Genomic DNA, 12,902 nt, shown 5'->3' with positions numbered 1-12,902 from the left:
GTACCTATATCAATGTAATTGACATTTATAAGATCAATTCTTATTTAGAGTTTTCCACTAAAAATATATTCTAGTTTTTTAAAACCTTGGTCATCAATTGTCTATTTACTGTTTTTTATAACTATGCGTAATTACAATTTTAATTAATAATGTAACATGGTTTTTCAGTATTTATTATTGAAGATGAAATGTCGAATAATGATGGAAACCACCAATTAATTAAGTTAAATGACATATTAAAACCGCTATATATAGAAAAAATTAGGCGTGAAAATAATGTTGAAATCTTTTTATATTTTCGTAGAGATTCATCACATATATGTACTAGTTACTTGTCTAATTTATAAATAAGTGAATTCATTTTTTGAGTTCTCACTTTTTTCATAATAATTGTCACTTAATGAGTTCATAAACTAGTCTTGTAATTTCTTGCAAGGATTGGGAGGTTTAGTTGGTTGAATTTAATCAAGACTCTTTAAATTCGATTTGCATATAATTAGTTCAAACTCTTTCCAATCTTTACAACAACAAAAATTTTTCTTGATGATGTCTAAGTTCTACACCTTTTCTGTCATTCTTTTCTTTGCAGTCCTCACAACTCTCAACATTCAATACCTAAGACAAATGCAAGAAGAGGTCGAAAATCCAACAACCTACCTTAAACCAGCCACGAACCACGGCTGGTTCGAATTCGTTGCACAAGAGTTCGGAGACGATCGCATCAACGCCGCACTGGTCAACATCGACCAAAGGACGATGCCGGGCCCGATCCCGACCAAAGGAAAGACCGTCACAGTGGATTTCCGCCACGTGGAAGAGGGCATGCGGTGGTCCGACCTGTATCCATCGTGGATCAACGAGGACTCCTCCAAGTGCCCCGAGGTACCAATGCCAGTGTTCGAGAACCACAAGGAGCTCGACGTGGTGGTTGCTAGGGTTCCTTCTAATGGATGTGTGGAGATTGGAGTGAGGGATGTTTTTAGATTGCAAGTGAATTTGGTGGTGGCGAACTTGTTAGTGAGAAGTGGGAGAGCCCAAAGTAGGGTTACTACTAGACCTATATTTGCAGTGTTTATAGGGTCAAGTGGGCCCATGTGGGAGATCTTTAGATGTGATGATCTTGTCTTGCAAGATTCTAATTTCTGGATTTACAAACCTCAATTGAGAAGGATAAGACAGATACTACTCACGCCTGTCGGAAGTTGCCAACTCAACAACGAAGTCGTATCGGGTGAAGGCTTACGGGCACAGGCAACCGAGGACGAGAGGACGAAGCAGCCAAGAGAGGCTTATTCCACTATACTACACTCTTCAGAAGCCTATGTATGTGGGGCAATAGCTCTAGCACAGAGCATCATCCAATCAAACACAACAAAAGACCTCGTCTTGCTAGCCGACAACCATGTCTCTCCCGAATCCATCAACGGCCTCCGAGCAGCCGGGTGGAAGATCAAGCGAATCCAGCGGATACGCAACCCTCACTCGAAAAAAAACGCCTACAACGAGTGGAACTACAGCAAGCTCCGCCTCTGGGAACTAGCAGAGTACGACAAAGTTATGTTCATAGACTCTGATTTCATCGTCACCAGAAGCCTAGACAAGTTCTTCGCACACCCGGGAGTGTCTGCCAAGGGAGATAACATAAACCGTTTCAACTCGGGGCTGATGGTTCTTGAACCATCCATGTGCACGTTTAGGACCCTGATGGAGAGGAGGTGGTTGGTGAGATCATATAACGGTGGTGATCAAGGTTTTCTTAATGAAATGTTCCCTTGGTGGCACCGTCTCCCCAACAAAATAAATCATCTCACCTACTTTCCATCAGCTGGTGATCATAAAAATAGAGATCATACGGTGCCCGATGATATATCCGGGATCCACTACCTAGGGTCGAAGCCTTGGTGGTGCTACAGGGACTACGACTGCAATTGGGATATGCCGGAAAGGCAAATATTCGCCAGTGACTCAGCCAACAACATCTGGTGGGATGTTTATGACAAGATGCCGGAGAATTTGAGACAACACTGCTCCTTTACACCCAAAATGCATTCTATTTATAGAGACCATAGAAACAAAGCCAGAGATGCTAACTTACCTGATGGACATTGGAGGATCAAGATCAGAGACCCCAGGCTGAAAAATGTATTGTGATTCCTTATCAAATGAATATACATGATAACTAGTTCCGGCATATTCTGCAGTAATACCGCACATGTTAGAGGTTGTTTGTTCCAATATTTCTCAAATAAACTTTTTTACGTAAGCATCAAAGTCAATTTTGCTACAAAACTTCAGTGAAAATATGGAAAACCTACTTTTACCCGAAAGTAATTGCATGTATGTTGATGCCAATCTGAAAAATGAAAGATATCTTTCATATTAAGTTCACAAAGAGGAAGGAATTACTGTTCAATTTATATGAAGTTCGTCTTCTTTCATCTTGTGGTCATTTATGCACAGGAAATTATCAACCGCACTTTGAACTTCACTTTTGAGTAAATCATTGCCTCTGATAGCTGCAGAAAACTCAGCTTGCAACCACCCCACATCAAGCTCCCTAGAATAAAGCTTCTCGCACAACAACTGGTCAATAAAGTCTCTGATTTCAACTCAGGTCTAATTAAGTCCTGCAATAGAAACCACAGAACATTGCAAAAAGTATGTTAGAACAAAATATAAAGGAGAAAACCGCAATTTGAAAGCACAATAAGAAGTAATCTACCTCTGCTTCCATAGTACCTGGGTGGAACATCTCATGTATCTGAGTGGACTTTTCTTGAAGGGCAGTGGACATTAGTTGCTCAATTCACAGTGGCCCTCTCTAGACCTTGAAGCTTCACTTCATATTTAATAAGAACTGAAGAACATGGCCGTGTAAACATGTCGCAGAAGCTGTCCATTTGTTCAATGGGAAGCCACCATTTGGTTCAACTAACTTTCTACCTGGTCTCAGTAAGCAGTGGGAGAATCTGGTTTCCAAAAAACTAATACTACTACAGTTCTGTAGCATAAATGATTGATTTACAAGAATCCAGATTGATTTTTTTAGTCCATATGTATAAAGCGAAATCATAGAAATCCCAGAAACACTGATGCCAACTAGAAACATTTCTGTCTAATCACAAAATTCACATTTTTAGGCTTTAGCTCCAGTAACAAATATCATAATCCTATATAGAAAATCCATTGACCAATAATGATATTTCTAAATATTTGTCGAAGCATGCTCTAGGATATCATGAGCTGTTATCAGTCTTTCTAGCACTTCCTCAACAAGGCATGTCCTTCCTAGTGCTTCTATATATCAAGGTCATGAAATCTATTGTACTGATACACTAAACCAAACTCGTCCAGTACACCATGAGCAATCGAAACTGAAATAGGTAGTAATCAACAAAACGAAGCTGCTTTATCTCTTACAATTAAGAGAGGAAGGCCTTGAAGAAAATGATTCTACCATATCGAATATCTAGCAAGCAAAGGAGTAGTACATTTCCAGCACTAGCTAGCATTGCTAAAAAAGGGTGGCATTATCAACATAAGACATAGTAATAAACACAACAACATCACTCATCCATAATTCTTAGCAATGATGAATTGAATTAACCTCATAAACATTCACAAGAGTAGAATGTATGTACTGTGCATACATCAATATAAACAAACATCACCAAATTCCCCATCTATGTAACATCATCACCATGAGTATTTATCCAGAACGGAGAACTCCTCACCGGCGCGGATGAGCTACAGCACACCTCCAACCTCGCCCGAAACCGCACCTCGGAGAGCTTCAGCATCGTCGGCAACGCCAAGCACACGCCCTTCTCCACACACATCCCGTGCCTCGGCTTTATCCTATTCTCCAAGCTGAAGGAGAAATAATGGGGGAAAGCCACCAATTCCTTCAAATCCCTCCCCATTTCGACCACGAAGTAATCGAATTTCGGCTCGAAATTCTCCTTAATGCTGTAGCAGAAGAGCGAGGGGAATCTCCTGAACATGGCGATCGTGTCCCTGTAGGAAAACCCTAGCTTCTGCAGGTACTCAATTCTGGGAATAAACTTGGATTCGACGGAGCAGGAGAGGAGGAAGGTGAATTTGCTGACGTCCTCGATGCCGATTGTGCCCTGGAGGAAGTAGAGGGCGGGGCGGAGCTGGCGGTCGACGCTGCAGGTGAGGAGGCGGGGGCGGCGGTGGATGACGCGGCGGAGGTCGGGGGCGGCGACGCGGGCCTCGCGGAGGAGGAAGGTGGTGGCGCGGATGACGGTGGCGGAGGTGGGGGAGGAGAGGAGGTCGGGGCACATGGGGAAGATGCGGCGGAGGTCGGGGACGGTGAGGCCGAGGGAGAGGAGGAAGGCGACGGTGGATTGGATTTGGGAGACGGGGGTGGAGAGGAGGGGAGGGTGGGAGTGGAGGCAGTGGAAGGAGTCGACGCCGAGGGAGTCGAGGTAGAGGATGATTTCCTGGATTTGGGAGGTTTGAGGCGTGGGCGGAGGAACGGGATTAGCAGGGGACTTGATTGAGATGGTTTTGGTTGAAGGAGGAGGGGGAAATTGGAGGTGTTTGGGGCGGGGAGTGGAGGGGAAATTGGGATTGGGGAGGGGGAGGGGAGTGATGGCGGAGGAGAGGTGGAGAGTTTCCTGCATAGTTGCTTGCTACATTGTCTGGAGACGGAGACAGAGACAGAGACAGAGCCAAAACGAGAGAGAGAGGGGAAGGAGATAAGGTGAAGAAGGCGTGTGTTATCTGCAAATCTCCATTTTTGTTTGCTTCCACCTATTTTCAAAAGCTTTTTTCTTTTCTTATTATTATTATTATTATTAAAAGGGTAATTACAATTTACATACAAAATATTTCACCGATATTTCAATTGAATATAAAATTTTTAAGTTAACAAATATCATACAAAAAGTTTAATTAGTATTACGAATTAGTACATTCCATCTAAAATCACTAATAATATTATTATTATTTTTATTTTTTTCCCAAAATTATGCTTAAAAAACATGATATTATTTTCTCTAAATAATATCTTATGCATTGTTATATGAGCATTTCATCAAGCAATGAATTCACATTTAACTTCCAGCTAATATTTATAGCTAATTTTAGAATCGGAATGTACTAATTTGAAACACTAATTAAATTTTTTGTTTAATATTTGTTAACTTAAAATAATTTATACTAATTTGAAACATTGATTTTTGCATGCAAAGTGTAATTACCCCGTTAATAAAAGGCTGTAGTAATTGAAAATGGGGTTATAAGAAAATTCTAGGGGCCCAATACTATAGTTAAGGCCCAATATGGTCCAATAAAATTGACATGGGGTTGAGAGCTTAGGCGCTAAATAGTTCAATCGATCCACTAAGGAGTAAAATTTATGTCCTCTTATTTGGGGTTTTGAGTAAAATTGCAGTGACTCTTCGGCTTGAATACATATATAAACTCCATATAATATATGAAGCACAGTTTATGGGATCGGACTACGGACACCATAAAAAAGGTTGGTGTCGGTGTCAAAGGCACAAGTAGTGTGACGATGAAAGTTAACCTCATCTCTGAAGGTTGGGGTGCAGTTTCCATACCTAGGGTTCGATGACAATTCTAAAGCCCGAATTTAATTGAGTCGTCGACCATGATGGGAAAAGCTAAAGCTTGTAGTAATAATTTAATTAATAATCATTAGAGGGTATATATGTCATTTCATTACCTCGGAGACAATCAAGCCCAAGAACTTGCATGATCATATTTAGATATTCATCGCCAATTAATAACAAATACAGTACAAACTTTTTTTTATTCATAAATTACATGGTAGTATTATTAGTTTAGAAGACGTAAATCAATGTATTTAAAATAAAAAAATTGAATGGCTTTAGCCTGATGGCCACGTAGGCGCATTCGAAGGTCGAAAAGCATGAGCCTTTTTTATTAGTAGTGCTTTTCATGGTATATAGTGCTTTAATCTTCTTTTAGCAAGAGAGAGAGAGAGATGATAATTAATGGGATGCTAAATTGCTATCCTATATCATCTCCTGACACACACAACACTTTTCTTTTCTTTTGTTTTTTATTGCACTAGCTTATTTTATTTTTTCAACATACATAGATAGATACTAGTAGTAATTAATCAACTAGGAGCAAGCTTTTCCTAGATTTAACTTATTTGAAGGTTTATTTGTTTTAGTGGGACGTCAAAGCATGGGTCAAATACTTATCAAAAGCAACACACTGTTAAATTTGATTCAAACGAAACTGCTTTAGTGGTAGAAGAGAAGAAAACTTTACATACAGTTTATACAAATGGGTGCTCTTAATTTCAAATTTTGAATGTCTTTTTAAGCCATCAAAGATAGGAAGACCCCTTTTTGACTGAGACTGCCTTTGAATGAAGATAAATACTTACCTATTTTTCATCTATAAAAGTTAATTAGATACCCATCAAAATCAGTACAGCTGAGATATTCAAATGATATTGTGTTAGCCTGTTAGGGTATTAGCAAACTCAAATTTGAAAACAGAAACAAAAAAAAGCCAATAATATTACGAGGTTAGGCATTGTAGTGTAGGAATAAGACAAATATTTAGGATAACAATTTCGAAATATTATTGGTTGCAGAATTTCTCATGTCTTGGCTTGGCTTTGGTCAGTATTTCTTCACTTCTACAGCAAATTAAAGTGTTCTTTTCTCCTTTCCCTCAAAACACACACACACACACACACACACACACACACCATTTTGTAAGTAATTATTGTCATATTGAGTTTTCATTTTATTTCTTTACTGAAATTCATTTCAAAGATTGAGATTGATATGATATGGATGGTGACTATTGCATGGGTTTCATCTCATTCTGTACCCATCACGCTAAGGAAAACGAGCACGCAGCTCAATCAAACTAATTCAAATTAAATAGTTTGACTCATTTTAAGTCTATCTTTGATAGTATGAAAACCCTAGAAACATTTTCTCATAGTATGTCAAATCGAATCTGAAATCAATGCATTTTTAAAAAATATAATAATACTCCCTCTGTCCCTTATAATTTGTCACCTTTTGACCAATTAAAAAATTAGTGGAATGTGGATCCTACCTTTAGTGGTAATGAGTTAGCTGAGGTGAACTACCAAAAATGGTAACAGTGAAAGGCGACAAATGTTTAGTACGGACGAAAATAGAAATAAGTGATAAATTTCTGTGGATGCAGGGAGTATATATTTTGGTAATCATTATGGTTCAAATTGAATTTTTGATGCTGCAAGAAAGGAAAATTTTCCACCAATATATTTATTCAACAAAGGGTGTTTTCTTAAAGATTATATTGCCTCGGGATTACCCTTAAATCTTGTCTAATCCATCAAACTAAACTGCACTATCAATATATAAATGAAACATTCTTCAACTCACATTATTGAAGTGTCATTGAATAGTTGGGAAATTCATAATCCCCATGCAAAATAGAAAAAAAGGATGATGCATGCAAAGCTTTTTAAACTTTAGGTTTAGGTTAAGAGAGAGAGAGAGAGTTTGCTTTATATATTCTCTTGGATGTGGAAGCAAACTCATACACAGTTCCCGATTCCTTCAAACACACATCCCCCACACCTTGCTTCACTTTTTAACCTCCTCGTTTTCTGTGTTTATTCATTCTCTACCACAACTATATAATTGTGTTTGTGCCCACAAACAAACAAAAAAGAAAAACAAATTAATCGATCAACATTAGTCATTAGAACTATCATAAAGTGACCTACATATACACAAAATTTTTATCATAATTTAGTAAAATTTGTAACTTTTTTACCCGATTCAGATAACTTTAGTCGTTTGAATGGAAATGCTAAAGTTGCACTTAAGTTGTATTGACCAAACATTCTCCAATAATTCGAAAATTGATTACTAATCTCCAAAGCAAAGGAATACTATATAATAGGGATGGTAATTAGTTTAAGTAAATAATTAATTTAAGCAAAGAATTAATTTAAGTAAATGTAAGCTGCATGAAAGGAAGTGTCCCACTAACACCACATTCCATAAATATGCATAAAATAAAAAAAGATATAAATATGTGGAGAAAGAATGAGATAGAGAGTAAAGCTGATTTGCCTTTGGCATTCCTCCTCCTTGTCATCACATGCATTCCACTCCAAAGTTTGGACTAAGGCACTATTTTCTACATTTATATAATTGCCATCACAACCACAAAAGTTCCATTATTCTACTATACATAAAGATTTAATCACAACTATATATTATTCCTAATACTATATAATAACCTACTCCACTTCATATATTCATTTTTTTACCTCATCTACAAGAAAAGAATTCCCTTTCTCTTCAATCTATATTAAACATCTCTCGACAAGAATTAAATCCCCAACAACAAACACCAACATTTTTTTCTCCCAATTGTCATGCAACAAAAACCAAGTTTAATTTCCTTAGGTTTTCCCCTCACCAAACAATCGCAAGACAAATTAGTATACTCAGAAATGAGAGCGTGCGGCGGCTACTTCTCCTCCCAGCAGGCTCTCACGGCAGAGGCGGCCGGGGTGGTCAAGCAGGCAGTGGTGCTGGCAAAGCGGCGCGGCCATGCCCAGGTCACGCCGCTCCACGTGGCCACCGCCATGCTGGCAGCCCCCGGCGGCCTTTTTCGTGTGGCGTGCCAGGACTCCCACTCCCACCCCCTTCAGTGCAAAGCCCTAGAGCTATGCTTCAACGTCGCCCTCAACCGCCTCCCGGCCTCCGCCTCCCAAAACCCTTCCATCTCCAACGCCCTCGTGGCCGCCTTCAAGCGGGCCCAGGCCCACCAACGACGCGGCACCACAGACAGCCAGCCCCAGCAGCCCCTAGTGAAGATCCTGTTCAACCACCTCGTCGTCTCGATCCTCGACGACCCCAGCGTCAGCCGGGTCATGAGAGAAGCCGGCTTCTCCAGCACACAAGTCAAAATCAACGTAGAGAAATCCGTCTCCTCTCTCTCTCCCAAATCAAAATTGCAAACCCCAACCCTAACCCTCTCCTCCTCATCATCGTCGTCACTGTCATCGTCGTCATCATCTCCACCACCACCATCATCATCTGAAGATGTGGATGTCATAATCGAAACCCTAATTAAGAAACAGAAAAGGAGCGTGGCCTTGGTCGGAGAGAGCACGGCCGCCTTATCTGCAACGGTAAAAGCCCTAATCCGCAAAATTGAGAGGGGGGAGGCGGCGGAGCCACTCAGAGAGGTGAAGGTCGTGAGCATCCCGCCTCTCTGCAGCCTCCGCGGGGACGAGGTGGATATGAGGATGAGTGAGCTCTCGCGACTCGTGCAGAGCCTTCTCCGGATAGGGGTGGTGCTCTATGTAGGAGATCTCAGTGATTATCTAGAGAAAGAAGGAGGCTACAACATGATCATGGAGATAGGGAGGTTGGTTTGGGGGATTGGGGAGATGGAGAGGTTTTGGGTGATGGGAATCGCCACATTCCACACTTACATGAGGTGTAGAGATGGCTACAATTCTCTCCAAAGTGTTTGGGGGCTTTACCCTCTCACCATTCCCGTTGATACCTTGGCCTTTACCCTTGTCTCCCATAGGTATTTTTTATTTTTTATTTTTATTTTTGATTTATTAAGAAGTGATTAAAGTTGATGATTGTGTTGGTTTAGTGATGAAAGGAGTGGAGGTGGAGAGGATGGAGAGATGGAGCTTTCGTGCTGCGTGGAATGTCGGGAGAAATTTCGTGTCGAAGCAAGGGATTTGCAGGGGAATGGTAACGAGCGAGCCTCGTCGAGATTGCCTTCTTGGCTTAAAGAAGAAAGTAGAAGACTTAATGACAAAGAAAAGGTGATTTCCTACTATGTATTTGGTTTAGTATTAGTTCTATAAAGTCAAGAAAATAATAGGCCTTTTACTTTTTCACATGACTTCTCAAGATCTTTATTAACATAAGTATATTAGGACACAACTTCTATTTAGTCTATAAATTCCACGTCAGTTATGAAACACTTCACAATTGACATTTGATATTATTGGAGTATGTAATAATTGACTCACTATTAAGGTCAATGTTCTCGTTGATCACAATTCTTCTATGAAGCCACAATATGTACACCACCGTTCTGAGTTGGCTTCCAAACATTCTCGTTGGTTCCTTTGTCGGGCCTCATTTTGTCATACAAATATTCGTCATACAAATAACTAAGTTATCGAACTATTTGTTTGTTTTAGAAATGTGAGACAGTGCGGGAGCTACGCATGAAATGGAACTCATTCTGCAGCTCAACGCACAACCAACCTACATCATCATCGTCACCATTCTCATCCGCGGACGCCATGGAAACAGACGTCCCGCAAAAATTCAAAGAATTCAACTCAGAAAATTTGAATCTCCTCTGCAACACACTAGAGGAGAAAGTCCCGTCGCACAAACAAATCATCCCCGAAATCGCAGGGACGATTCTCCAGTGCAGGTCCGTGGACACATCTTAACCATTAAGGGGGCTTAAGCTTAAGCCCCTACCAAACTAATTTTTTATTTGTATAATATCATCAAAATTTTGGCATTTTGTGTTAATCGTTGCGCAAAAGTTACTATAGTAAAAAAATAGTACTACACGCAAATTATTCTTTTAAAATTTTAAATATACATAGCTTCTACCAAAATAAATTTGTGCATCCGCCCATGTAGGTCCGGAATGCTAAAGAGGAAAATCCAGAGCGATGACGGCATCATCAAAGAAGACACGTGGCTCCTTTTCCTTGGCCCGGACAAGAACCAGGCCAAGGAGAAGATCGCCCGAGAGCTGGCTAGGATTGTGTTCGGATCCTATTCAAGCTTCGAGTCGATTGGGGTGAGCGGGAGCTGCATTGACCGGTTTGTAGCGGCGGTGGAGGCGGATCCTCGCCGTGTTTTCTTGGTGGAGGATTTGGAGAAGGCGGACTACGCCTCGAGGATGGGGATCAAGAGGGCGATGGAGAAGGGGAGGATCGGAGAGGAGGTTGGGCTCGGCGACGCCATTGTTGTGTTGAGCTGCGGAGTTTTTGATGGTGATCGGAGAAAGGAGGAGGCGGGCGGCGGCGGTGGGGAGTTTTTGGATTTGAATATGTCTTGTGAAGAAGAAGAAGAAGATGGATGTGTTGATAATTTGGGAATTTTTGAAAGTGTGGATAGAAGGGTTGTGTTTGAGATTTAGATTTTGTGGGGATAGTTTTTTTTAGAAAGGAAAATGAATTCATTTTCTATGTAAGTTGGGTTGGATTTAAATTTAATTGGGTATAAATTAGTAGTAGTAGTTAGTTACTTCAAAGTTATAATTCTCCATATTCAGTTATGGGTTCCCGCCAACCTCATTAAACATAACTGAAATTCGAATCACTAGTTTTTTGGATAATTCGGTTCAATTTTCATTTCCATAAATTTTTAGTTTTTCGGATCGATTTGGTTTGAGAAAAAAATGAATCGAAAACCGAATATTCACCTCTAAATATAAGAGTAAAATTTAATTCCCATCATTTTCCATTTTTCATAATGTACCAAACTCATAACAATGAATTTAATTCCTACTACTAAGTACTACTCATTTAATTTCCATAGTGATAAAGTTGAAAGTACGTAAAGTACATGTGAACAAAATGCAAGAAAATATATTCAAAATAAAGGAGAAATAAATGTGCATTAATTTGATGAAATGCATTAAAATGTGAACCATTTAATGTGACGAGATAGTAGTAATTAGTAAATTGATGGAACAAATATTAATTTGGGTGTGGTGTGTGTGGAAAGTCAAACTTAGTAGCGGGGGAAAATCGAAAGTTGATGTGAAGGAACTGAAATATTGAAGTGGGAAATGAATAAAAGAAAAAGAAAAAGAAAAAGAAAAAGAATTGGATTGTAGACTAGTTTGGCTTTATCTTTTATTTTTACATACATACTTTAACCCACTCAAATTTCGATACACTAATTCCCTTAAAAGGTAGATTTAATTACTAACTAAGATAATTTTACTTGTTCTCCCAAATAAAATGGGTAGTTGTTTGAATTTCAATGCCTAAGTCGTGAAGCAAATCTTTGGCCTTTAAAGAGAGTGATGAGTTTCCTAATCAAAAAATAAAAAGAACGAGAAAAGAAGAAGCTAACAGAGAAAGAATACAAGAACAAAGAAGTAAAAGCAAAATGAAATAACTTGCTTAAGATAAAGGTGAAAATAACTTGTTTTCCCTTTTAGTTTTTACGAGGTTAGGAACAAATTAAATAAAATGGAAAAAGCCGATTGGAACCTTTCTTTTTCTAATATGAAATTCAATATATACTAATATTAAAAAGCTTTCAACGATGCCGTTGTTACGATATATATATATGGTATACAAATCCAAATAAAGCCATTTTTTTATTAACTTAAGTGACCATAAAACTTTGTATTATTAATACATTTCCATTAAATAAATACTAATGTTAATTGAAATCATGAGGAATTCATAACGTAATAGTAGTTGGCAAAGTGGGAGTAACTTTTCTGCTTTAGAAGGTTTAATCGAGAAAAGCAAAATCTTCCCCTACAAAAATTCAAAAGATAGCAAGCACTACTTTCATGCTTTGTGACGTGTTTTACAAAAAGATTACACTTTTTTCTTCTTAATTTATTTTTCATTATCCATTCTTGACAAAAGATTAACGCTTCACACAAATTATTGATAAATTTTATATAAAACAATAAATTACTACTAATTTAAGTGGGGTTAAGAAACCATGTTAAAACATGCATGCTACTCTAGAATCCTGAAAATATAATAATATGAGAAGATAAAAATAAAATTGAAAGCTTTTTTTTTTTTTTTTTTTTTTTTTTTTTTTTTTCCTTTTTTTCTAATAATTAGATCAGAATTTGTTGTGGCTGCTTTTGGAAAA

At 38.7% G+C, this 12,902-nt stretch overlaps 3 protein-coding genes across 3 annotated transcripts; 2 read left to right on the top strand and 1 right to left on the bottom strand.

Annotated features, from left to right (window-relative positions):
- The first annotated feature begins 553 nt into the window (after positions 1-553).
- On the top strand, positions 554-2,336 carry LOC125216338 (putative UDP-glucuronate:xylan alpha-glucuronosyltransferase 4). Its single transcript, XM_048118028.1, has one exon. The coding sequence runs from the start codon at positions 625-627 to the stop codon at positions 2,149-2,151; it is 1,527 nt and encodes a 508-aa protein (XP_047973985.1). The 5' UTR covers positions 554-624; the 3' UTR covers positions 2,152-2,336.
- Positions 2,337-3,552: 1,216 nt separating this feature from the next.
- Positions 3,553-4,723, bottom strand: LOC125216339 (transcription termination factor MTEF1, chloroplastic-like). The gene has a single exon (XM_048118029.1). It carries the CDS (start codon positions 4,647-4,649, stop codon positions 3,684-3,686), a length of 966 nt encoding a protein of 321 aa, XP_047973986.1. The 5' UTR covers positions 4,650-4,723; the 3' UTR covers positions 3,553-3,683.
- A 3,589-nt stretch (positions 4,724-8,312) lies between these two features.
- LOC125210883 (protein SMAX1-LIKE 3-like) lies at positions 8,313-11,372 on the top strand. Its single transcript, XM_048110504.1, has 4 exons — positions 8,313-9,591; positions 9,664-9,841; positions 10,226-10,467; positions 10,686-11,372. The coding sequence occupies exons 1-4, from the start codon at positions 8,423-8,425 to the stop codon at positions 11,188-11,190; spliced, it is 2,094 nt and encodes a 697-aa protein (XP_047966461.1). The 5' UTR covers positions 8,313-8,422; the 3' UTR covers positions 11,191-11,372.
- Positions 11,373-12,902: the final 1,530 nt, after the last annotated feature.

This window comes from Salvia hispanica, chromosome 3 (assembly GCF_023119035.1).
Source record: "Salvia hispanica cultivar TCC Black 2014 chromosome 3, UniMelb_Shisp_WGS_1.0, whole genome shotgun sequence".
Classification (NCBI taxonomy): domain Eukaryota; kingdom Viridiplantae; phylum Streptophyta; class Magnoliopsida; order Lamiales; family Lamiaceae; genus Salvia; species Salvia hispanica.
Note: the sequence above shows the minus strand (reverse complement) of the source record. Positions and strands in the feature narration are given on the sequence as shown.